This window comes from Dendrobates tinctorius, unplaced genomic scaffold (genome assembly GCF_039654945.1).
Source record: "Dendrobates tinctorius isolate UK_male_01 unplaced genomic scaffold, ASM3965494v1 ptg000041l, whole genome shotgun sequence".
Lineage (NCBI taxonomy): Eukaryota > Metazoa > Chordata > Amphibia > Anura > Dendrobatidae > Dendrobates > Dendrobates tinctorius.
Window position 1 is genome coordinate 1407773 of NW_027361709.1, and position 27387 is coordinate 1435159.

The 27387-nt window shown below is 45.4% G+C and overlaps 2 protein-coding genes across 2 annotated transcripts; both read right to left on the reverse strand.

The window, feature by feature from the left end:
- Positions 1 to 132: 132 nt before the first annotated feature.
- RPL32 (ribosomal protein L32) lies at positions 133 to 11582 on the reverse strand. The gene is made up of 4 exons (XM_073574955.1): positions 11434 to 11582; positions 1318 to 1418; positions 1048 to 1229; positions 133 to 315 (listed from the first exon to the last, which is right to left on the reverse strand). The coding sequence occupies exons 2-4, from the start codon at positions 1411 to 1413 to the stop codon at positions 186 to 188; spliced, it is 408 nt and encodes a 135-aa protein (XP_073431056.1). The 5' UTR covers positions 1414 to 1418; positions 11434 to 11582; the 3' UTR covers positions 133 to 185.
- Positions 11583 to 15090: 3508 nt separating this feature from the next.
- On the reverse strand, positions 15091 to 27099 carry EFCAB12 (EF-hand calcium binding domain 12). The gene is made up of 8 exons (XM_073574957.1): positions 25553 to 27099; positions 25213 to 25413; positions 21212 to 21371; positions 20893 to 21134; positions 20552 to 20765; positions 20299 to 20470; positions 15641 to 15826; positions 15091 to 15258 (listed from the first exon to the last, which is right to left on the reverse strand). The coding sequence occupies exons 1-8, from the start codon at positions 26006 to 26008 to the stop codon at positions 15141 to 15143; spliced, it is 1749 nt and encodes a 582-aa protein (XP_073431058.1). The 5' UTR covers positions 26009 to 27099; the 3' UTR covers positions 15091 to 15140.
- Positions 27100 to 27387: the final 288 nt, after the last annotated feature.

A 27387-nucleotide genomic window follows, 5' to 3' on the forward strand; every position in this document is an offset into this window, starting at 1 on the left:
GAATGTCACCAACTCCCATGGCAGAAGTGAGCTGCACTGGAAGCCATTCTTTAAGCTCGTGGAACATGAGGGCTCAGACACTTTCCCTTGTACCATTACTTTATCAGATTGCTCCAAAACCAAGACACAGACTAAAGTCCAAAACTCCTGTTATGTTTATTAGCACAAATACTCAGAGGATCGGTTTATTCATTCTCCTCGCTGCGCAGTCTGGCGTTGGGGTTTGTCACTTTGATGGCAAGTTGTGCCGCCCGCTCCACAATGGTCTTTCGGTTCTTGGAGGAGACGTTGTGAGCGATTTCTGCACAGAAGGATCTGGGAAAGAAGCAGATTGTGAGGTTCTAGTATTATATACACTCTAATCAGCGCAGGGTGCTCCTCATTTTCTTACACAATCGTCTTACTGGGACCTATATAAGTTAGGACTTTATGCAGTTTTCAGCAGCAACCAGCATGTATTGCACATGGGCCATTCTGGGTCACGTCAGGGGGCTTCACATGCAAAAATGCTCTTCAGTAGCGCCCCCCAGTGTTGAATTACTACATGCACATCATAGAATGGCAGAACAGCAAAGTAAATAAAATATCTAGCTTTCTATGGCCGTCCCATTGAGAACTAATGAAATTTGGACATATCAGAGTCCTGATCTTGAGGTTGGTGATAAACCTAACCCCTAAATAAGTGATATTTTACATCTAAGGATCACCATTTAGCCTTCCATATACCAGTATTACCCCCTCCCCTCTTATATAACCTCCTTCCAGTTCAGTATTAGAGAACTCCCCAGTTTCATACAAATTAATGTTAAATGAAACTATTCCTCATCAGTTTCCAGCCATCGGGTAAATAAGAGTTTCTATTCCCTGACAGCAAGCAGAGATTAGAAGACATAGGGGTATAATGACACCGAGGCAAAGTCATGATTTCCTGCTGCAACAGGTGGACAGACTCCACATGGGGTGCAGTTTAGACGTCCTTTAACAAGAGGCGACTTTTTGCACCTGTCAGGCCTCATCCTGCCTCCCCCCCCAGGCTCGGTCACTCACTTGTTGCTCATCATCAGAACCTCGAGTTCCTTGACATTGCGGACCAGAAACTTGCGGAAACCTGTGGGCAGCATGTGCTTGGTCTTCTTGTTGCTACCGTAACCGATGTTGGGCATCAGAACCTGACCCTTGAACCTCCTGCGGGCCCTGTTGTCGATACCTCTGGGTTTACGCCAGTTACGCTGCAGGAAGGAGAAGTTGTGCTGTGAGTCATCACCATCTCCGCACCAGCATAGATCAGGTATTACATACTTAGGTCTCTGCACTTACCTTAATCTTAACATAACGGTCTGACTGGTGGCGAACGAACTTCTTCGTCCGCTTCTTGACGATCTTGGGTTTGACGAGAGGTCGGAGAGCCGCCATGATATCTAAAGACAAAAGCCGATTGGTTAGATCTTTCCCGTCGGTATTTACACTGACGATCGACACCATTGCTGACTTGTCGCAGACCAACTTCCATCAGCTGATACAAGGAACCAGCCATGGAATGGGTATCTGGCTGCAGCACTCTGCCTCCATGTCCGCACGCTGCAAGAGCACAGGAAGCCCCGCAGACCAAAGGATGGAGGCGCTTACTGTCTGCACGCTGCAAGAGCACAGCCCGCCCCGCAGACCAAAGGATGGAGGTGCGCTTACTGTCAGCACGCTGCAAGAGCACAGGCCGCCCCGCAGACCAAAGGATGGAGGTGCGTTTACTGTCCGCACGCTGCAAGAGCACAGCCTGCCCCGCAGACGAAAGGATGGATGCACTTACTGTCCGCACGCTGCAAGAGCACAGGCCGCCCCGCAGACAAAAGGATGGAGGCGCTTACTGTCTGCACGCTGCAAGAGCACAGCCCGCCCCGCAGACCAAAGGATGGAGGTGCGCTTACTGTCAGCACGCTGCAAGAGCACAGGCCGCCCCGCAGACCAAAGGATGGAGGTGCGTTTACTGTCCGCACGCTGCAAGAGCACAGCCTGCCCCGCAGACGAAAGGATGGATGCACTTACTGTCCGCACGCTGCAAGAGCACAGGCCGCCCCGCAGACAAAAGGATGGATGCACTTACTGTCAGCACTAACATACAACAAGCCTAGTGGGCAGAGAGCTGGAGCCTGCACTGATTACAGGCTCCTGGCTGTGCGGACATACAGTCCATGCACTGTCAGGGTGCAGCAGCAAACTGGGCACCCTTCATTCTCAGGGCACCCTAGAGTGCAGGTCACCACCAACTGTACAGTGAAGCCACACCCTAGCAACAAGCTACTATGTTTTAAAGGGGTATTCCTATCTAATAGTGATGAGCAAGTGAGTTATATGAGCGTGCTCAAGTGTCTTCAGCATGCTCGAATCCCGCGGATGCATGTCTCATATCTTTTTTCTTTACATAAAATATAGATCACTCCTTCCCCCTTTCCACCACAAAATCCAGTCCTTAAAGGGAATATGTGGCCAGTTTCTCGCTCACCCATTAGAGATCAGCATTTCGTAGCAATATAAGCCCCAATTCCAGCGATGAGTCACTTACTGGGCTGCTTGCTGTAGTTTTGATGAAAATCTGATGCAGATTTAGCAGTGCTCAAGACTGCTGAGCTGTGTATAATCCCACCCACACCACTGGTTGGCAGCTTTGTACACTGTGCATAGGCAGAAAGCTGCCAGTGGATGGATGGGGGGGGGGGGGGTTACCAAGAGCTTATGAATATGGAAAACTACATGGAAGCAGGATTACCATTCCTCTAGTGATAATCTGCTGATAAAACTACAGCAAGCAGCCCAGTAAGTGACAGGTCTCTGGAATCGGTCTCTGTCTCTACACTATGCTGCTCTCAGATTAGGTGGCAAAAACCCCAGTAACAGACTCCCTATAAAGTAGTGGTCTGACAATTTTTTTTTTTTTTTTTACCTATGGATGGATTAAAAATAATAAAATGAGTTATTTAGCGGTTTCTTGGTTCATGTGCTCTTCACCTGACCGCTGCAGCTAATTACAGGCTGAAGCGATGCTGAAATTCTGAACCCAGAAGTCAATGCTTTCAGGGCCAGAGGAGACCCCCGGAGGTGATTGCAGAGGTCTTGTGGGGGTGACAGGAGAGGAGTAGACCTCTGTTTACTATATTTAACAAAACCATAGGCAAATTATATATATATTTATGATACTGATTAACAACCCCTTAAAGAGTTAAAGGGAGAGCAACTCCTGGAGGACTGACAAGCCTATGTCTGGATACAGCTCCTGAATGCACATGGTCATATACGCTGCAGTGTAATTCCTGGCAACATCCTACAGGGGTGACAAACTGCTGGAAGACCCCCCCCCCCCCCCCCAAGGATTAACCCCACCAGTAGTGTTGAGCATTCCGATACCGCAAGTATCGGGTATCGGCCGATACTTGCTGTATCGGAATTCCGATACCGACTTCCGATATTTTTTCAATATCGGAAGTCGGCATCGGAAGTTCAAAGTTGATTGACAGCCTGACGTCATCATGATGCGCGGTGTGTGCGCATCATGATGCGCCGTCATTTCGGGCCTTCCGGGGGTCTCTGCCGGCCTGCCGGGGGGCTGTGTGGACTGCCCGAGGTCTGTACCGGCGTGCCGGCCTGCCGGTGGTCTGTGCACCCTGTGTGGGTCTGTACCGGCCTGCCGGGGGGCTGTGCCGGCCTGCCGGTGGTCTGTGCACCCTGTGGGGGTCTGTACCGGCCTGCCGGGGGGCTGTGCTGATGTCCGGGGGTCTGTGCAAGCATCGTCCGATGGGACTACAAGTCCCATCTGGCGATGCCTGCTACCATGACAGTGATTGACACATTAGCCAATGATGGGACAGTAGTAGTCCCATCATCCGGCTAATGTGTTAAATGTTAAAAAAACAAAACACTACATACATACTACATGCATGCTACATACATACTACATGCTACATACATACTACATACATACCACATACATACCACATATATACATACATAACATATATACTACATGCATGCTACATACATACTACATATATACTACATGCATGCTACATACATACTACATGCTACATACATACTACATGCATGCTACATGCTACATATATACTACATGCATGCTACATACATACATGCTACATACATACTACATATATACTACATGCATGCTACATACATACTACATACATACATACTACATGCTACATACATACCACATACATACTACATATATATTACATACATACTGCATGCTACATGCATGCTACATACATACTACATACATACCACATACAATACATTCATACAATACATACATAGACATACAGTACATATAACATAGAGTAACATACTTACCAATACTTGTCACATTGTTCCCCAAAGCCATTGTCTTTTACGGAATAAATATTAACATAACAAACCACAAAAATACTCACCCACGATCCGAAGCAGTCCACGAGTGTGTCCCACGACGATCTTGGGTAGAGAACTGCAGCATCAGCTGTTGCTGCCGTTCTCTACGGGCTGCAGGAATCCAATGACGGAAGGTAGGTATCCTTCCGCACTGTATTCCTCCGCCACTTAAAAAAAAAAAAAGTCCCTAGTCTCACTTTATGCCATTGCTGTGTGGGAATTTCCCACGCAGCAATGGCATAAAGTGAGACTAGGGACTTTTTTTTTTTTTAAGTGGCGGAGGAATACAGTGCGGAAGGATACCTACCTTCCGTCATTGGATTCCTGCAGCCCGTAGAGAACGGCAGCAACAGCTGATGCTGCAGTTCTCTACCCAAGATCGTCGTGGGACACACTCGTGGACTGCTTCGGATCGTGGGTGAGTATTTTTGTGGTTTGTTATGTTAATATTTATTCCGTAAAAGACAATGGCTTCGGGGAACAATGTGACAAGTATTGGTAAGTATGTTACTCTATGTTATATGTACTGTATGTCTATGAATGTATTGTATGTAGTATGTATGTAGCATGCAGTATGTATGTAGCATGCAGTATGTATGTAGCATGCAGTATGTATGTAGCATGCAGTATGTATGTAGCATGCAGTATGTATGTAGCATGCAGTATGTATGTAGCATGCAGTATGTATGTAGCATGCAGTATGTATGTAGCATGCAGTATGTATGTAGCATGCAGTATGTATGTAGCATGCAGTATGTATGTAGCATGCAGTATGTATGTAGCATGCAGTATGTATGTAGCATGCAGTATGTATGTAGCATGCAGTATGTATGTAGCATGCAGTATGTATGTAGCATGCAGTATGTATGTAGCATGCAGTATGTATGTAGCATGCAGTATGTATGTAGCATGCAGTATGTATGTAGCATGCAGTATGTATGTAGCATGCAGTATGTATGTAGCATGCAGTATGTATGTAGCATGCAGTATGTATGTAGCATGCAGTATGTATGTAGCATGCAGTATGTATGTAGCATGCAGTATGTATGTAGCATGCAGTATGTATGTAGCATGCATGTAGTATATATGTAGTATGTAGCATGTAGTATGTATGTAGTATGTATGTGGTATGTATGTAGCATGTAGTATGTATGTAGCATACATGTAGTATGTATGTAGTATGTATGTAGCATGTAGTATGTATGTAGCATATATGTAGTATGTAGCATGTAGTATATATGTAGTATATATGTAGCATGTATGTAGCATGCGGTATGTATGTAGCATGCGGTATGTATGTAGCATGCGGTATGTATGTAGCATGCGGTATGTATGTAGCATGCGGTATGTATGTAGCATGCGGTATGTATGTAGCATGCGGTATGTATGTAGCATGCAGTATGTATGTAGCATGCAGTATGTATGTAGCATGCAGTATGTATGTAGCATGCAGTATGTATGTAGCATGCAGTATGTATGTAGCATGCAGTATGTATGTAGCATGCAGTATGTATGTAGCATGCAGTATGTATGTAGCATGCAGTATGTATGTAGCATGCAGTATGTATGTAGCATGCAGTATGTATGTAGCATATATGTAGCATGTAGTATATATGTAGTATGTATGTTGCATGTAGTATATATGTAGTATGTATGTTGCATGTAGTATATGTAGTATGCATGTTGCATGCATGTAGTATATATGTAGTATATATGTTGCATGTAGTATATATGTAGTATGTATGTTGCATGTAGTATATGTAGTATGCATGTTGCATGCATGTAGTATATATGTAGTATGTAGTATATATGTAGTATGTATGTTGCATGTAGTATATATGTAGTATGTATGTTGCATGTAGTATATGTAGTATGCATGTTGCATGCATGTAGTATATATGTAGTATGTAGCATGTATGTAGTATGTATGTGGTATGTATGTAGCATGCATGTAGCATGTAGTATGTATGTAGCATATATGTAGTATGTATGTAGCATGTAGTATATATGTAGTATATGTAGCATGCAGTATGTATGTAGCATGCAGTATGTAGCATGCAGTATGTAGCATGCAGTATGTAGCATGCAGTATGTAGCATGCAGTATGTAGCATGCAGTATGTAGCATGCAGTATGTATGTAGCATGCAGTATGTATGTAGCATGCAGTATGTATGTAGCATGCAGTATGTATGTAGCATGCATGTAGTATATATGTAGTATGTAGCATGTAGTATGTATGTAGTATGTATGTGGTATGTATGTAGCATGTAGTATGTATGTAGCATACATGTAGTATGTATGTAGTATGTATGTAGCATGTAGTATGTATGTAGCATATATGTAGTATGTATGTAGCATGTAGTATATATGTAGCATGCGGTATGTATGTAGCATGCGGTATGTATGTAGCATGCGGTATGTATGTAGCATGCGGTATGTATGTAGCATGCGGTATGTATGTAGCATGCGGTATGTATGTAGCATGCGGTATGTATGTAGCATGCGGTATGTATGTAGCATGCGGTATGTATGTAGCATGCGGTATGTATGTAGCATGCAGTATGTATGTAGCATGCAGTATGTATGTAGCATATATGTAGCATGTAGTATATATGTAGTATGTATGTTGCATGTAGTATATATGTAGTATGTATGTTGCATGTAGTATATATGTAGTATGCATGTTGCATGCATGTAGTATATATGTAGTATATATGTTGCATGTAGTATATATGTAGTATGTATGTTGCATGTAGTATATGTAGTATGCATGTTGCATGCATGTAGTATATATGTAGTATGTAGCATGTAGTATATATGTAGTATGTATGTTGCATGTAGTATATGTAGTATGCATGTTGCATGCATGTAGTATATATGTAGTATGTAGCATGTATGTAGTATGTATGTAGCATGCATGTAGCATGTATGTAGCATATATGTAGTATGTATGTAGCATGTAGTATATATGTAGTATATGTAGCATGCAGTATGTATGTAGCATGCAGTATGTATGTAGCATGCAGTATGTATGTAGCATGCAGTATGTATGTAGCATGCAGTATGTATGTAGCATGCAGTATGTATGTAGCATGCAGTATGTATGTAGCATGCAGTATGTATGTAGCATGCAGTATGTATGTAGCATGCAGTATGTATGTAGCATGCAGTATGTATGTAGCATGCAGTATGTATGTAGCATGCAGTATGTATGTAGCATGCAGTATGTATGTAGCATGCAGTATGTATGTAGCATGCAGTATGTATGTAGCATGCAGTATGTATGTAGCATGCAGTATGTATGTAGCATGCAGTATGTATGTAGCATGCAGTATGTATGTAGCATGCAGTATGTATGTAGCATGCAGTATGTATGTAGCATGCAGTATGTATGTAGCATGCAGTATGTATGTAGTATATATGTAGCATGTAGTATATATGTAGTATGTATGTTGCATGTAGTATATATGTAGTATGTATGTTGCATGTAGTATATGTAGTATGCATGTTGCATGCATGTAGTATATATGTTGCATGTAGTATATATGTTGCATGTAGTATATATGTAGTATGAATGTAGCATGTATGTAGTATGTAGTATGAATGTAGCATGTATGTAGCATGTAATTTTTTTTTTTTACATTCAACACATTAGCCGGATGATGGGACTACTACTGTCCCATCATTGGCTAATGTGTCAATCACTGTCATGGTAGCAGGCATCGCCCGATGGGACTTGTAGTCCCATCGGACGATGCCTGCACAGACCCCCGAAGCCTGCACAGACCCCCGGCAGGCCGGCACAGCCCCCCGGCAGGCCGGCACAGCCCACCGGCAGGCCGGCACAGCCCACCGGCAGGCCCGTACATACCCCAGAGAGGCTGTACAAGGGAAAAACAGGATTTTTTTTATTCCGATACCGGAAGTCCCATAGACTTGAATGGGACTTCCGGTATCGGAATCGGCGATACCGATACTTTTTTTTAAGATCGGTCGATCCATTCCGATCCGATACTTTGAAGTATCGGACGGTATCGCTCAACTCTACCCACCAGTATCTCTACAAGCAGCTCAGTCATAGACCCTCCAAGTGACCAGTAAAATATCCAACATGCCCGACTACTGGGACCAGTATATCCGCCTCTTAGGCTGAATGCACCTGGTGCTTATCTCATGGACCGGGAATACGGTGGTGAATATACATCAGGGGCCAGAACCGTGTCCCTTTGGCCTCTCTGGGCCAAAATACAGTAGATACACAGACATTCCTCCACTGTATGGAATAGCAGAGTCATCTGTAACACTCCATACAGAAGTCATGTAGAACGCAAAGCGTACAATACACCATGGGGGGTCTGCGGACATAAGAACGTGTGACCGTACCCTATAGAAGCAATATGATGTAGCAGTAGGAAGATAAAATCCTGAACTCACTGATCCATTGCCGGTCAGCAAAAATGTACAAGGATCTTGGGTAACATCTGATCAGACCGTGTGTGGCCACTGCTGCGTCACAGCGAGCACCGGCGGGTGGAGGGAGCCAGGTGCCCCATAGTAGCCATGCTGCTGCAAGGCAAAGGCCCCAGAGGTCACATCACCCCATAGGACCACAGCAACAATGGCCGCCACATTAGCAGGAGACTGCGGGGGGGGGGGGGGGGGGGCTCCTCCTATCTTGCTCTCAGCTTTTTAGTTTTTTCTCCTTTCACTTGGTGCTGGTGCTTCATGGCGGCCATTGCTGCTGTGACTGTGGGGTGCTTTTCCTTGCAGCATAGGTGAGATGGGACACCCAAGGCACTCCACTGGCAGATACTGTCTCAGCAGTGGTTGGGACCCACCCAGAGCTTTACAGTGACGCCGCAGGGGGCTTCACACAGTCCAATCAGATGTCACCAAAGATCCTCGTGTTCAGTTTTTTACATTTTTGCTGAGCAATTGATTAAAGTCAGAGTTTTGGATGTGCCGCCCATGTCTTCAGCTACGGTACCCTCAGGTGCCCCCTCCACACCACAGGCCCCGGATATAGCACCCCCTCCACCGCTATACTGCCCATATATAACGCCCCCTCCACACCACAGGCCCTGGATATAGCGCCCCTCCACCTCTATAGCGCCCCCTCCACACCACAGGCCCTGGATATAATGCCCCTCCACCTCTATAGCGCCCCCTCCACACCACAGGCCCTGGATATAGCGCCCCCTCCACACCTCAGGCCCTGGATATAATGCCCCTCCACCTCTATAGCGCCCCCTCCACACCACAGGCCCTGAATATAATGCCCCTCCACCTCTATAGCGCCCCCTCCACACCACAGGCCCTGGATATAATGCCCCTCCACCTCTATAGCGCCCCCTCCACACCTCAGGCCCTGGATATAATGCCCCTCCACCTCTATAGCGCCCCCTCCACACCTCAGGCCCTGGATATAATGCCCCTCCACCTCTATAACGCCCCCTCCACACCACAGGCCCTGGATATAATGCCCCTCCACCTCTATAGCGCCCCCTCCACACCTCAGGCCCTGGATATAATGCCCCTCCACCTCTATAGCGCCCCCTCCACACCTCAGGCCCTGGATATAATGCCCCTCCACCTCTATAACGCCCCCTCCACACCTCAGGCCCTGGATATAATGCCCCTCCACCTCTATAGCGCCCCCTTCACACCTCAGGCCCTGGATATAATGCCCCTCCACCTCTATAACGCCCCCTCCACACCTCAGGCCCTGGATATAATGCCCCTCCACCTCTATAGCGCCCCCTCCACACCTCAGGCCCTGGATATAATGCCCCTCCACCTCTATAGCGCCCCCTCCACACCTCAGGCCCTGGATATAATGCCCCTCCACCTCTATAACGCCCCCTCCACACCACAGGCCCTGGATATAATGCCCCTCCACCTCTATAGCGCCCCCTCCACACCTCAGGCCCTGGATATAATGCCCCTCCACCTCTATAGCGCCCCCTCCACACCTCAGGCCCTGGATATAATGCCCCTCCACCTCTATAGCGCCCCCTCCACACCACAGGCCCTGGATATAATGCCCCTCCACCTCTATAGCGCCCCCTCCACACCTCAGGCCCTGGATATAATGCCCCTCCACCTCTATAACGCCCCCTCCACACCACAGGCCCTGGATATAATGCCCCTCCACCTCTATAGCGCCCCCTCCACACCTCAGGCCCTGGATATAATGCCCCTCCACCTCTATAGCGCCCCCTCCACACCACAGGCCCTGGATATAATGCCCCTCCACCTCTATAGCGCCCCCTCCACACCTCAGGCCCTGGATATAATGCCCCTCCACCTCTATAACGCCCCCTCCACACCACAGGCCCTGGATATAATGCCCCTCCACCTCTATAGCGCCCCCTCCACACCTCAGGCCCTGGATATAATGCCCCTCCACCTCTATAGCGCCCCCTCCACACCTCAGGCCCTGGATATAATGCCCCTCCACCTCTATAGCGCCCCCTCCACACCACAGGCCCTGGATATAATGCCCCTCCACCTCTATAGCGCCCCCTCCACACCTCAGGCCCTGGATATAATGCCCCTCCACCTCTATAGCGCCCCCTCCACACCACAGGCCCTGGATATAATGCCCCTCCACCTCTATAGCGCCCCCTCCACACCTCAGGCCCTGGATATAATGCCCCTCCACCTCTATAGCGCCCCCTCCACACCTCAGGCCCTGGATATAATGCTCCTCCACCTCCAGAGAACATCTCCCATCACTCTCTGGTTTGCGGGGGCTCCACGACCCCTCAGCGCTGCAGGAAGCGGAGCTCTGGGGCCGCCTGCACGGTCCCCCGTTATCAGTCTCCATTCCTGCCCCATGCCGCGCACACAGGCCGCCATACTCCTCACAGGCCCGGCTGACCCGACACCTCCTATCCGGGCCCACCAGGGACAAAATAACAGCGTCCATCCCCAGTCACACCACCGGCTTCCAGTGCGGTACCGGCAGGGACGGGATGGAGGCAGAATCCGCGCGGATGACGATAGATTCCACTCACCGGTCCGGAGCGTCCGCCTTCTCCGCAGACAGCCCGAGGAAGAGAGAGCGAGAGGCGCAGCGCGAGATGAAGAGGAGCCGGGCACTTCCGGCAGAACAGCGCCACCTCTATAGCGGCACCCGGCGGTACTGCAGTCATGCACAGGTCTGCAGTTTTTGGCTTTCTTGTTCTCTCTTCTCTGATGACACATTGGGGTCTCTGCAGCCTCTGATGACACATTGGGGTCTCTGGAGCTTCTGATGACACATTGGGGTCTCTGGAGCCTCTGATGACACATTGGGGTCTCTGCAGCCTCTGATGACACATTGGGGTCTCTGCAGCCTCTGATGACACATTGGGGTCTTTGCAGCCTCTGTTGACACATTGGGGTCTCTGCAGCCTCTGATGACACATTGGTGTCTCTGCAGCCTCTGATGACACATTGGGGTCTCTGGAGCTTCTGATGACACATTGGGGTCTCTGGAGCCTCTGATGACACATTGGGGTCTCTGCAGCCTCTGATGACACATTGGGGTCTCTGCAGCCTCTGTTGACACATTGGGGTCTCTGCAGCCTCTGATGACACATTGGGGTCTCTGCAGCCTCTGATGACACATTGGGGTCTCTGCAGCCTCTGTTGACACATCGGGGTCTCTGCAGCCTCTGATGACACATCGGGGTCTCTGGAGCCTCTGATGACACATAGGGGTCTCTGGAGCCTCTGATGACACATCGGGGTCTCTGGAGCCTCTGATGACACATTGGGGTCTCTGCAGCCTCTGATGACACATTGGGGTCTCTGGAGCCTCTGATGACACATTGGGGTCTCTGGAGCCTCTGATGACACATTGGGGTCTCTGGAGCCTCTGAGGACACATTGGGGTCTCTGCAGCCTCTGAGGACACATTGGGGTCTCTGCAGCCTCTGTTGACACATTGGGGTCTCTGCAGCCTCTGTTGACACATTGGGGTCTCTGCAGCCTCTGAGGACACATTGGGGTCTCTGCAGCCTCTGATGACACATTGGGGTCTCTGCAGCCTCTGTTGACACATTGGGGTCTCTGCAGCCTCTGTTGACACATTGGGGTCTCTGCAGCCTCTGTTGACACATCGGGGTCTCTGCAGCCTCTGATGACACATCGGGGTCTCTGCAGCCTCTGTTGACACATCGGGGTCTCTGCAGCCTCTGTTGACACATTGGGGTCTCTGCAGCCTCTGTTGACACATTGGGGTCTCTGCAGCCTCTGATGACACATTGGGGTCTCTGCAGCCTCTGTTGACACATTGGGGTCTCTGCAGCCTCTGTTGACACATTGGGGTCTCTGCAGCCTCTGAGGACACATTGGGGTCTCTGCAGCCTCTGTTGACACATTGGGGTCTTTGCAGCCTCTGTTGACACATTGGGGTCTCTGCAGCCTCTGTTGACACATCGGGGTCTCTGCAGCCTCTGATGACACATCGGGGTCTCTGCAGCCTCTGTTGACACATCGGGGTCTCTGCAGCCTCTGTTGACACATTGGGGTCTCTGCAGCCTCTGTTGACACATTGGGGTCTCTGCAGCCTCTGTTGACACATTGGGGTCTCTGCAGCCTCTGTTGACACATTGGGGTCTCTGCAGCCTCTGTTGACACATTGGGGTCTCTGCAGCCTCTGAGGACACATTGGGGTCTCTGCAGCCTCTGTTGACACATTGGGGTCTTTGCAGCCTCTGTTGACACATTGGGGTCTCTGCAGCCTCTGTTGACACATTGGGGTCTCTGCAGCCTCTGATGACACATTGGGGTCTCTGCAGCCTCTGATGACACATTGGGGTCTCTGATGACACATCAGGGTCTCTGGAGCCTCTGATGACACATCGGGGTCTCTGGAGCCTCTGATGAAACATCGGGGTCGCTGGAGCCTCTGATGACACATCGGGGTCTCTGGAGCCTCCTGAGTTCTGAGCTTTTTTTATTCATTTTCTAGGGAAGCGATGAGGACACAGTGCAGCGATTCTGCCATTACAATGGTCATTTTATTTCTTCTCATTTTGTTGTTCACCATATGGAATAAATACTGTGATATTTTATTACTTCGGACAAGTAGAGAACGCAGAAATACCAAATGTGGGCATTCTCTTTTTTTTTTTTAGATTTAATTAGGTGACATGAACCTTTATTTCCATATTTTTTTTTACAATATTTACTTGACCCTACAGCCATGCGATCACTTCTACACGACACATTAATATTACTGGGTAATATAAAATCTACAAGAGCCCAGACGGCGCCATCACAAGGGGGCTGAGGTCAGAGCGGACACCCCCCCCATTATCAGCCTCTTACAGAGCGTGTGTTAGTGGGATCCTCCCTCCTGACACCTTGATATCTGCGATCTGAATAGTTTCTGAGAAAAGAGCTGTTATGATCTAGGGGCGGGACATAGATCTCCCCGAGACTCCACCTCCAGAGCTTAGCCAAAATGAACGGGGCGTTACCCGTGTGAGACATGTAATGACCAACAGTCTGCTCTCCTGATCACTGGTGACGATCCCTGTCATTTACACTAATCTCAGGAGGCAGATTCTCGGGGAGATCTATGTCCGGCCCATAGATCTTAACAGCTCATTTATATATTAAGAAAACGAGTATTTCTCAGGAATAAGACATCGGATCACAGATATGAAGGCATCATTTTATTCACCGTCCTGTGACGTCCATGCCCACAGGAGAGTTTATCCCACTCACAGATTCCCTTTAAGTGCTACTGCCGTGACTATCAGCCGCATCTAAGAATAGAAAATGCCGTAATCAAAGCAGTAAGACTCGGCGCAGGCTGTGCGACGCTGCCGGCAGCCGCCAAGTCTGCAGTGGGCTCAGCTTCTGAGATGCAACTGAGACCTGTGCAGATGGGCCCCGGGAGCTGTGGTTCTTCTTGCGCATCCCCAGGTTTATGCCGAGGGCTCCGGTTATGGTGGTCCCTATAAGGGTTGCAAAGGGTGTTAATATAAGAGTGCAGAGGGGGCATGCGCACACGGACAGCCAGACCTATGGGGCCAAAACCCCCTCTTCATAATAATAAATGGCGCAAAGTGGTTGGGGCCCTCATAAAGATGTTGCATCGGGGCCCGGAGGCTTCAAGTTACCTCCCATAAAATCAGCCCACTCCTCTCCTGAAATACTCTGTGCTGCTGAGGACATGGCACCTATCCGTATGTAACTTTAGTCTGTGACCCTCCCACCAGCCCAATGCACGCTACCCCTGAAATCCTCTGTGCTGCTGTGATTCTCCATCTGTGACATGGCACAAGTTCGCTCTACTCTGCTAAAATACTCTGTGCTGTCATGTACTTGGGATGGTTGGGGTCATATTTATCACCTAATTTTTGTGGTATGTTTTGGACGTACCCCAGAACAGTTCAGAGGTAGCAGACGTACCCAGGACCTGGAGCCTGAGGGCCTCTTCATCCACGCAAGACCCCAATGGTGAAAATGGAACATGAAAGGTGGGACCCTCGTACAGGGGCCCGGGAGCCGCAGGTGACCCCTCTGCTCAGGAGGTGGGATCCACAGCAAAATCCCGGTGAGCAGAACGAGGACCACATACAGCTCCTCATATCTCAGCTTCCTGCGTGACACGGAGGAGGAACATTACTTGAATTTCTCGTTGGCGCATTAGAAGTAAGTCACCGATGCCAGGATTGTGTGACAGTCGCTTTATTACTCCGTGCATGATTACGGGGTCTCGGCCTCAGGACGCAGCCGATACTTTGGGCAGATAAATTTGCAGCTTCTCCAGCATCTGCCCCGGCCAGAACGCGTTGTCATCAGACGTATAGAAGCTGTGCGGGAATCGGTGCCTCAGGGTACTAGTGAATTAGGATAGATCATCAATATCAGATAGGTGGGAGTCCGACACCTGAGACCCCCGTACAGATCAGCGCTAGCTGGATGTACAGAGTGGAACAGCGCCGTACACTGCGTAGTGGATGTTCCCAGTACTGCAGCTAAGATACATTCACTTCTATAGGAGCTGATCTGCAGTACTGGGAATGGCCACTACACAGGGTGCGGCGCTGTGCTGATCAGCAGGGGGGACACGTGGGGGGCCTGAATGTCGGACCCCCAGTGATCAGAAGATAAAGACCTCTTCTAAGGATACCACTGCACTCATCTCCTGAAATTCTCTGTGCTGCTACAGATCACTGTTCACATCACTACACTGAGCGGCTTTTTTCTTCTCCAACTTACCGACTCATTTCTTCAAACTGCTCGAAGGTCGTCCAACATTTCACGGATTCTGTCCTGACTTTCTTCTTCCCTCTGACTTTTCTCTTAACCCATTTGACATATTCTTCTGGAGGGTACGGAGCTCCTCCGACGGAGATTCTGGAAGCTTCTTCCTCCTTGTTTTCTGACTTTGCAGAGAAGATTCGCCTGCAGTAATGTAATGTATGTACACAGTGACTGCACCAGCAGAATAGTGAGTGCAGCTCTGGAGTATAATACAGGATGTAACTCAGGATCAGTGATATAATGTATGTACACAGTGACTGCACCAGCAGAATAGTGAGTGCAGCTCTGGAGTATAATACAGGATGTAACTCAGGATCAGTGATATAATGTATGTACACAGTGACTGCACCAGCAGAATAGTGAGTGCAGCTCTGGAGTATAATACAGGATGTAACTCAGGATCAGTAATGTAATGTATGTACACAGTGACTGCACCAGCAGAATAGTGAGTGCAGCTCTGGAGTATAATACAGGATGTAACTCAGGATCAGTGATATAATGTATGTACACAGTGACTGCACCAGCAGAATAGTGAGTGCAGCTCTGGAGTATAATACAGGATGTAACTCAGGATCAGTAATGTAATGTATGTACACAGTGACACCACCAGCAGAATAGTGAGTGCAGCTCTGGGGTATAATACAGGATGTAACTCAGGATCAGTAATGTAATGTATGTACACAGTGAATGCACCAGCACAATAGTGAGTGCAGCTCTGGAGTATAATACAGGATGTAACTCAGGATCAGTAATGTAATGTATGTACACAGTGACTGCACCAGCAGAATAGTGAGTGCAGCTCTGGAGTATAATACAGGATGTAACTCAGGATCAGTAATGTAATGTATGTACACAGTGACTGCACCAGCAGAATAGTGAGTGCAGCTCTGGGGTATAATACAGGATGTAACTCAGGATCAGTAATGTAATGTATGTACACAGTGACACCACCAGCAGAATAGTGAGTGCAGCTCTGGGGTATAATACAGGATGTAACTCAGGATCAGTAATGTAATGTATGTACACAGTGACTGTACCAGCAGAATAGTGAGTGCAGCTCTGGAGTATAAAACAGGATGTAACTCAGGATCAGTAATGTAATGTATGTACACAGTGACTGCACCAGCAGAATAGTGAGTGCAGTTCTGGAGTATAATACAGGATGTAACTCAGGATCAGTAATGTAATGTATGTACACAATGACTGCACCAGCAGAATAGTGAGTGCAGCTCTGGAGTATAATACAGGATGTAACTCAGGATCAGTAATGTAAAGTAGGTACACAGTGACTGCACCAGCAGAATAGTGAGTGCAGCTCTGGAGTATAATACAGGATGTAACTCAGGATCAGTAATGTAAAGTAGGTACACAGTGACTGCACCAGCAGAATAGTGAGTGCAGCTCTGGAGTATAATACAGGATGTAACTCAGGATCAGTAATGTAATGTATGTACACAGTGACTGCACCAGCAGAATAGTGAGTGCAGCTCTGGGGTATAATACAGGATGTCACTCAGGATCAGTAATGTAATGTATGTACACAGTGACTGCACCAGCAGAATAGTGAGTGCAGCTCTGGAGTATAATACAGGATGTAACTCAGGATCAGTAATGTAAAGTAGGTACACAGTGACTGCACCAGCAGAATAGTGAGTGCAGCTCTGGAGTATAATACAGGATGTAACTCAGGATCAGTAATGTAATGTATGTACACAGTGACTGCACCAGCAGAATAGTGAGTGCAGCTCTGGGGTATAATACAGGATGTCACTCAGGATCAGTAATGTAATGTATGTACACAGTGACTACACCAGCAGAATAGTGAGTGCAGCTCTGGAGTATAATACAGGGTGTAACTCAGGATCAGTAATGTAATGTATGTACACAGTGACTGCACCAGCAGAATAGTGAGTGCAGCTCTGGAGTATAATACAGGATGTAACTCAGGATCAGTAATGTAATGTATGTACACAGTGACTGCACCAGCAGAATAGTGAGTGCAGCTCTGGAGTATAATACAGGATGTAACTCAGGATCAGTAATGTAATGTATGTACACAGTGACTGCACCAGCAGAATAGTGAGTGCAGCTCTGTGGTATAATACAGAATGTAACTCAGGATCAGTAATGTAATTTATGTACACAGTGACTGCACTAGGAGAATAGTGAGTGCAGCTCTGGAGTATAATACAGGATGTAACTCAGGATCAGTAATGTAATGTATGTACACAGTGAATGCACCAGCAGAATAGTGAGTGCCGCTCTGCAGTATAATACAGGCTGTAACTCAGGATCAGTAATGTAATGTATGTACACAGTGACTGCACCAGCAGAATAGTGAGTGCAGCTCTGGGGCATGATACAGGATGTAACTCAGGATATTAGAAGAGTTCAAGGCTTCACATTAGTTTGTCCTCTTACTTCTTCCTATCAGTCGGTGAGATCGGGGTACACCTTACAATAAGCCAGAGGGAAGTTTCTGTAGGTCCATCTTGTCCTTTCCTGATATAATTAGGGCAGGTAGAGAGACATACAGTTATGGCCGAAAGTGCTGGCACCCTTGAAATTGTTCCAGAGAATTCTTGCAATTGCACGTTTTGTTAATATTATTATTATTGATGGCCTTTGGCTGGATCTTGAGCCATGGCGAGTTGATGGATGAATAATCTGTAGGAAGATCCATCTTCTGCAAGCCTAGATGGCTACACCAGGGTCTTCTTTGCCGTTATCTTGATTGTATCAAGCCATCGAGTTGCTGGTCTTCCTCTTCGCCTTGTTCCTTCTATTCTTCCATGATGTCCTTCTTCAGTGATTGCTCTCTGTGTATGATATGCCCAAAGTAGGCAAGTCATAGCTTGGTGATCCTTTCTTTTGGTGATCCTTGCTTCGAGTGTCATATCTGGCCTGATTTTGTTCCAAAATTGCTTTGTTTGTTCTTCTTGCCATCCATGGTATTGATAACATCCTTCTCCAGCACCATATTTCTGATTATTTCCTTTGTGGTTATGGAAACACAAAAGAAACAAAGAAAAAAGGAAAATTGGACATAATTTGACACAAAAACCCCAAAATAAGCCATGCAAAATTGTTGGCACCCTAATCTTAATATTTGCAGCCTTAAGAATAAATAACTGCAATCAATCGCTTCCTATAACCATCACAAGCTTCTTACTCCTCTCAGCTGATATCTTGGACTCTTCTTACAATCTGCTCCAGGTCTCTCATATCTGAAGGCGTCTTCTCCCAACAGCAATTTTAAGTTCTCTCCACAAGTGATCAATAGGATTTAGACCCGGACTCATTGCTGACACTTCAGAACTCTCCACAGTGCTTTGTTTCCATTCATTTCTAGGGGATTCTTGAAGTATGTTTGGGGTCATTGTCCCGCTGGAAGACCCATGATTTAGGACACAAACCCAGCTTTCTGACACTGGGCACTACATTGCCACCCAAATTCCTATGGTGATCTTCAGATTTCATGATGCCTTGCACACAGTCGAGGCACGAAAACATCCCCAAAACATCTCTGAGCCTCCACCATATTTGATTGTAGGTACTGTGTTCTTTTCTTTGTAGGCCTCATTCCATTTTCGGTAAACAGTAGAATGACGTGCTTTTCCAAAAAGCTCTATCTTGTTAACATCTGTCCGCAAGATGCTTTCCCAGAAGGATTTTGGTTACTCACGTACATTTTGGACAGCTGCAGTCTAGCTATTTATGCCTCTGCATCAGCACAGCAGTGATGTTCTCCTGGTTCTCTTACCATAGCATTTCATCTCATTTTCATATGGACGGATAGTTCGCGCTGACACAGATGCCCCCTGAGCCTGCAGGATACTTTGGATTTCTTTGGAGCTTGACTGGGGCTTATGCACAGTCTGGACTCTCCTGCGTTACTTTATTTCATCATTTTTTCTCTGCCGTCCACATCCAGGGAGATTAGCTACAGTGCCATGGGTTGTAAACTTCTTGATTATATTGTGCACCGTGGACAAAGGAATATGAAGATCTCTGGAGATGGATTTGTAACCTTGACATTATTGATATTGTTCAACAATTTTGATTCTCAAGTCCTCAGACAGTTCTCTTCTCCTGTTTCTGTTCTCCATGCTTAGTGTGGCACACAGACACACAATGCAAATATTAAGGCAACTTCTCCCCTTTTTATCTGGTTTCAGGTGTGATTTTCATAATGCCCACACCTGTTACTTGCCACAGGTGAGTGCGAAAAAGCATCACATGCTGGAAACAAAGATGTTTACTCACAATTTTGGAAAGGTGCCAATAATTTTGTCCGGCCCATTTTTGGGATTTTGTGTGAAACTATGTCCAATTTGCCTTTTTTTCTCTGCTGTTTTTTGTGTTGTTCCAATACACACAAAGGAAATATACCCGTGTATAACAAAACATGTATAAGTGAAATAATCATCTGGGAGAAAAGCTTCACCTTCTGGAACAATATTAAGGGTGCCGACACTTTTGGCCATGGCTGGATATCGTCCCTTTATCACCAGGATGAGGTACGATTTGAACCGCTAACATAAGGGGCCCTTTCTCATTTTTGGGGCCCGATTTCATCCCGTATGATTCGTGCTGTTCTCATAGCTTTTTACCCGGACTCTGAGAAACTCTTCATTATCTTGTCCGTTCTTGCCGCCTCCGGAGATGTCGCCCCATTGTTCGCCCTCCTAGTCGTATGCTTGGATCTGAGCGCTGTCCCGGGCTGTCGGAGCTGCAGATGTTCTTTAGACTCACAGATCAGCTTATCCCCGGGGTGCAATAAAGCTGTGCAAGGGAAAAAATGGGATCTGGTCAGGCTCAGAGCCGCTGTGGTGCGAGGATGTCGGGATGAAGTCGGGGTGTCACCTTGTTCCAGCAGCGTCTTGGTGAGGGGCACCCCGTGGGCCTGGCACAGTTTTAGGATCTGGTAGTATTGCTGTAGGCCTTGTCGTCTGAACTGCTCCACCTGCTCCGCTGCCTCCTCTCCCAGTGTAGAGGGCAGAGCGTGGGCATCGATGGCGGCATTACCGCTGCGCACCAGGCGGCACTGCTCCAGCCATTCTAATAGCCGGGTGTTGCTCTAAGGACAAAAGAAATACCAACATCTATAACTAGACTTATCATTCAGGATGAGGGTGAATGAGGATGCTGGGACTTGTAGTTCCTGCCACGTTTCTTCCCTGTGGTTACACATCCGATGCCCTCACCTGTGCTCTTCGTCTCCTTTCCCTGTAATTTTTTCCAATCTCCTCCATGTCCTCGTAGCTGAGGGGTCTCATCTCTTCTAGACTGATGGGGGGAACTTGTAAAAAGTGCGATTTGCTGCTGTCGCTTGGCACACTGTGGGGCGGACGTGATCTACAATTGGAAAACAACGAGCCATCGAGAGTTACAGAACCAGATGCCTCGGGCCGAGCATCAACGGGTGGCAGGAAGCATTGTGCTACATCTGCGGACACAAAACAAGGGACGCATGAGAATAAAAAAGTCCAGAGAGTCTGAAGGCGCATGACCCTGTTACTGTACCGGGAGTCACCAACTCGCCGCTCCTCCTCTCAGCTCTTGTATTCTTCCACCATAAATGGCGCCCAACTGAAAGCTCCTTGTAATTGACGTGATTTGGATGTTTCATGCCAAGTGAGATGACCAAATCATCAAACTGCAAGTCACTGATAGGTATCATAGCCTAGAAAAATATATACATGGCATAATACTGCCCCTATGTACAAGAATTTATCAACTATAATACTGCCCCAATGTACAAGAATATAACTACTATAATACTGCCCCCTATGTACAAGAATATAACTACTATAATACTGCCCCCTATGTACAAGAATATAACTACTATAATACTGCCCCCTATGTACAAGAATATAACTACTATAATACTGCTCCTATGTACAAGAATATAACTACTATAATACTGCCCCTATGTACAAGAATATAACTACTATAATACTGCTCCTATGTACAAGAATATAACTACTATAATACTGCCCCTATGTACAAGAATATAACTACTATAATACTGCCCCTATGTACAAGAATATAACTACTATAATACTGCCCCTATGTACAAGAATATAACTACTATAATACTGCCCCTATGTACAAGAATATAACTACTATAATAGTGCTCCTATATACAAGAATATAACTACTATAATACTGCCCCCTATGTACAAGAATATAACTACTATAATACTGCTCCCTATGTACAAGAATATAACTACTATAATACTGCCCCCTATGTACAAGAATATAACTACTATAATACTGCCCCTATGTACACGAATATAACTGCTATAATACTGCTCCTATATACAAGAATATAACTACTATAATACTGCCCCTATGTACAAGAATATAACTACCATAATACTGCCCCCTATGTACAAGAATATAACTACTATAATACTGCCCCCTATGTACAAGAATATAACTACAATACTACTGCCCCTATGCACAAGAATATAACTACTATAATACTGCCCCTATGTACAAAAATATAACTACTATAATACTGCCCCTATGTACAAGAATATAACTCCTATAATACTGCCTCCTATGTACAAGACTATAACTACTATAATACTGCTCCTATATACAAGACTATAACTATTATAATACTGCTCCTATGTACAAGAATATAACTACTATAATACTGCCCCTATGTACAAGAATATAACTACTATAAAACTGCCCCTATGTACAAGAATATAACTACTATACTACTGCCCCTATGTACAAGAATATAACTACTATAGTACTGCCCCTATGTACAAGAATATAACTATAATACTGCCCCCTATGTACAAGAATATAACTAATATAATACTGCTCCTATGTACAAGAATATAACTACTATAATACTGCCCCTATGTACAAGAATATAACTATTATAATACTGCTCCTATGTGCAAGAATATAACTACTATAATACTGCTCCTATATACAAGAATATAACTACTATAATACTGCCTCCTATGTACAAGACTATAACTACTATAATACTGCTCCTATATACAAGACTATAACTATTATAATACTGCTCCTATGTACAAGAATATAACTACTATAATACTGCCCCTATGTACAAGAATATAACTACTATAAAACTGCCCCTATGTACAAGAATATAACTACTATACTACTGCCCCTATGTACAAGAATATAACTACTATACTACTGCCCCTATGTACAAGAATATAACTATAATACTGCCCCCTATGTACAAGAATATAACTACTATAATACTGCCCCTATGTACAAGAATATAACTATTATAATACTGCTCCTATGTGCAAGAATATAACTACTATAATATTGCTCCTATATACAAGAATATAACTACTATAATATTGCTCCTAAGTACAAGAATATAACTACTATAATACTGCCCCCTATGTACAAGAATATAACTAATATAATACTGCTCCTATGTACAAGAATATAACTACTATAATACTGCTCCTATGTACAAGAATATAATTACTATAATACTGCCCCCTATGTACAAGAATATAACTAATATAATACTGCCCCTATATACAAGAATATAACTACTATAATACTGCTCCTATGTACAAGAATATAACTACTATAATACTGCCCCCCATGTACAAGAATATAACTAATATAATACTGCTCCTATGTACAAGAATATAACTACTATAATACTGCCCCTATGTACAAGAATATAACTAATATAATACTGCTCCTATGTACAAGAATATAACTACAATACTACTGCCCCTATGCACAAGAATTTAACTACGATAATACTGCCCCTATGTACAAAAATATAACTACTATAATACTGCCCCTATGTACAAGAATATAACTCCTATAATACTGCCTCCTATGTACAAGACTATAACTACTATAATACTGCTCCTATATACAAGACTATAACTATTATAATACTGCTCCTATGTACAAGAATATAACTACTATAATACTGCCCCTATGTACAAGAATATAACTACTATAAAACTGCCCCTATTTACAAGAATATAACTACTATAATACTGCCCCTATGTACAAGAATATAACTACTATAATACTGCCCCTATGTACAAGAATATAACTACTATAATACTGCCCCTATGTACAAAAATATAACTACTATAATACTGCCCCTATGTACAAGAATATAACGCCTATAATACTGCCTCCTATGTACAAGACTATAACTACTATAATACTGCTCCTATATACAAGACTATAATTATTATAATACTGCTCCTATGTACAAGAATATAACTACTATAATACTGCTCCTATGTACAAGAATATAATTACTATAATACTGCCCCTATATACAAGAATATAACTACTATAATACTGCTCCTACGTACAAGAATATAACTACTATAATACTGCCCCCTATGTACAAGAATATAACTAATATAATACTGCTCCTATGTACAAGAATATAACTACTATAATACTGCCCCCTATGTACAAGAATATAACTAATATAATACTGCTCCTATGTACAAGAATATAACTACTATAATACTGCTCCTATGTACAAGAATATAATTACTATAATACTGCCCCTATGTACAAGAATATAACTAATATAATACTGCTCCTATGTACAAGAATATAACTACTATAATACTGCCCCCTATGTACAAGAATATAACTAATATAATACTGCTCCTATGTACAAGAATATAACTACTATAATACTGCTCCTATGTACAAGAATATAATTACTATAATACTGCCCCTATATACAAGAATATAACTAATATAATACTGCTCCTATGTACAAGAATATAACTACTATAATACTGCCCCTATGTACAAGAATAGAACTAATATAATACTGCTCCTATGTACAAGAATATAACTACTATAATACTGCCCCTATGTACAAGAATATAACTACTATAATACTGCTCCTACATACAAGAATATAACTACTATAATACTGCTCCTATGTACAAGAATATAACTACTATAATACTGCCCCCTATGTACAAGAATATAACTAATATAATACTGCTCCTATGTATAAGAATATAACTACTATAATACTGCCCCTATGTACAAGAATATAACTATAATACTGCCCCCTATGTACAATAATATAACTAATATAATGCTGCCCCCTATGTACAAGAATATAACTACTATAATACTGCTCCTATGTGCAAGAATATAACTACTATAATACTGCCCCTATGTACAAGAATATAACTACTATAATACTGCCCCTATGTACAAGAATATAACTACTATAATACTGCCCCTATGTACAAGAATATAACTACTATAATACTGCCCCTATGTACAAGAATATAGCTACTATAATACTGCCCCCTATGTACAAGAATATAACTACTATAATACTGCCCCCTATGTACAAGAATATGTCTACTATAATACTGCCCCCTATGTACAAGAATATAACTACTATAATACTGTCCTATGTAGATGATAAGTACAGCACCACTCATAATCTTAGGACGGGTTTCCTGATGAGTACGGTATGGACATGTTTTCGTCACCTCTTTCCTCACAGACTTCAGGTCGTGACTGGAGATCTCCTTCTTTTTGCTTTTGTTCGTCTGGTTGTAGAGATCCACCAGGCGCAGCCGTCGTCGGTGCAGGTAGTAGTCCATTATTGCCAGGGCTTCTGGGCTGGGTTGCTGGATGCTGGGGGTGATCCTGTTGCGCTGTGCGCTCTTTAACACTCTGACTTCTTCATCCTATAGATTACATTAGGGAGGAGGGGAGTGATGAGAGAGGATTATAACTCCCATCATCAGGGGGAGCGGAGGTTTCAGCTGTATCTTGGTGTAGTCCCTACATGATGGGTATTGTAGTTGTAGATATTGCTGTACTCACCACATCCTCAGTATCCTCCCTGGACGCCCGGCTTTCTTCTTGTCTCTCCACCATTTTTTTCCATATGCGTTTCTCCAGATCAGTCAGCTCCGGTTTTCCTTGCAGCCATTTTTCGACGTCCCCCATATTGTCCACTTGGGTCCTGAGATTCTTCCTTTCCAGTATCCAGTCTGACACGCTCCTCCTGGCCGGACTCGGCTCCTCCGTCGCTGTCGTCCCATCACCTTGTGACTTGCGGAGGCCCCTGGAGTCCACATTGGTCTTCCCTTTAATTTCTTGAGTCTCCGCTTCCAATTTTTCCATTGGGGGAGCGAAGATTCGTCGGGTTCTTGACTTTGGAGGTCCGAACGTCCTGCAAGCTGCCCTGAAGAAGCGAGTCTGGGCCAGGTCCCGCTCTTTCCATCTCGTCGGCCCATTATTGGGGGTCTGGTCTTGAAAGTAAACCTCTTTAGCCATCGTGCAGATTTGGTCTGGGCACCATGGGTTTCGGGTACTGGGGAATGTCAGGACTTATGGCCGTCTGATCGTCACAGTTCCTGAGTCTGAGACAACCGGTGACATCAGGCGGTGAAAAAAAGGCTGAAAAAGCACAAATTGCCAACAATCAACAGTTCTATCTGCTCTGAATGATAAAATGGCTGCGTCCGACCCTCCTATAGTGTCATCAGCCGCAGCACCAGATGGAACGGGGCATCAGATCCGGGGCGTAAACGGACATCATGGGACCCCAGAGCAAAAGTGCTACACCTCTAAAAAAAATATTATGTGGCAGAGTCACTGTGCAGCACAGAAGGGAGTACACATGGCATATCGCCGCCCACAGACTGAAGTAGTGCATGACCACCATACAGTGTAATGTCTGCACATTGATTTCCCCCAATTTCCACCCACACACAGTATGAGGCCTTTACAGTTCCCCACAAAACAGTATAGTGCTTCTATAGTGCCCCAAAGCAGTGAAGCGCCCCCAACACATCATGAAGCACCAACAGTGCTCCCCACACAGTACGATGCCAACATAATGCCCTCACATAGAATGATTCCTCCACAGTGCCCCCAACATAGTTTGATTCCTCCACAGTGCCCCCAACATAGTATGATTCCCTCACAGTGCCCCCAACATAGTATGATTCCTCCACAGTGCCCGCAACATAGTATGATTCCCTCACAGTGCCCCCAACATAGTATGATTCCTCCACAGTGCCCCCAACATAGTATGATTCCTCCACAGTGCCCCCAACATAGTATGATTCCCTCACAGTGCCCTCAACATAGTATGATTCTCTCACAGTGCCCCCAACATAGTATGATTCCTCCACAGTGCCCCCAACATAGTATGATTCCCCCACAGTGCCCCCAACATAGTATGATTCCTACACAGTGCCCCCAACATAGTATGATTCCTACACAGTGCCCCCAACATAGTATGATTCCTCCACAGTGCCACCAACATAGTATGATTCCTCCACACTGCCCCCAACATAGTATGATTCCTCCACAGTGCCCCCAACATAGTATGATTCCCCCACAGTGCCCCCAACATAGTATGATTCCTCCACACTGCCCCCAACATAGTATGATTCCTCCACACTGCCCCCAACATAGTATGATTCCTCCACACTGCCCCCAACATAGTATGATTCCTCCACAGTGCCCCCAACACAGTATGATTCCTCCACACTTCCCCCAACATAGTATGATTCCCCCACAGTGCCCTCAACATAGTATGATTCCTCCACAGTGCCCCCAACATAGTATGATTCCCCCACAGTGCTCCCAAAATAGTATGATTCCTCCACTGTGCCCTCAACATAGTATGATTCCCCCACAGTGCC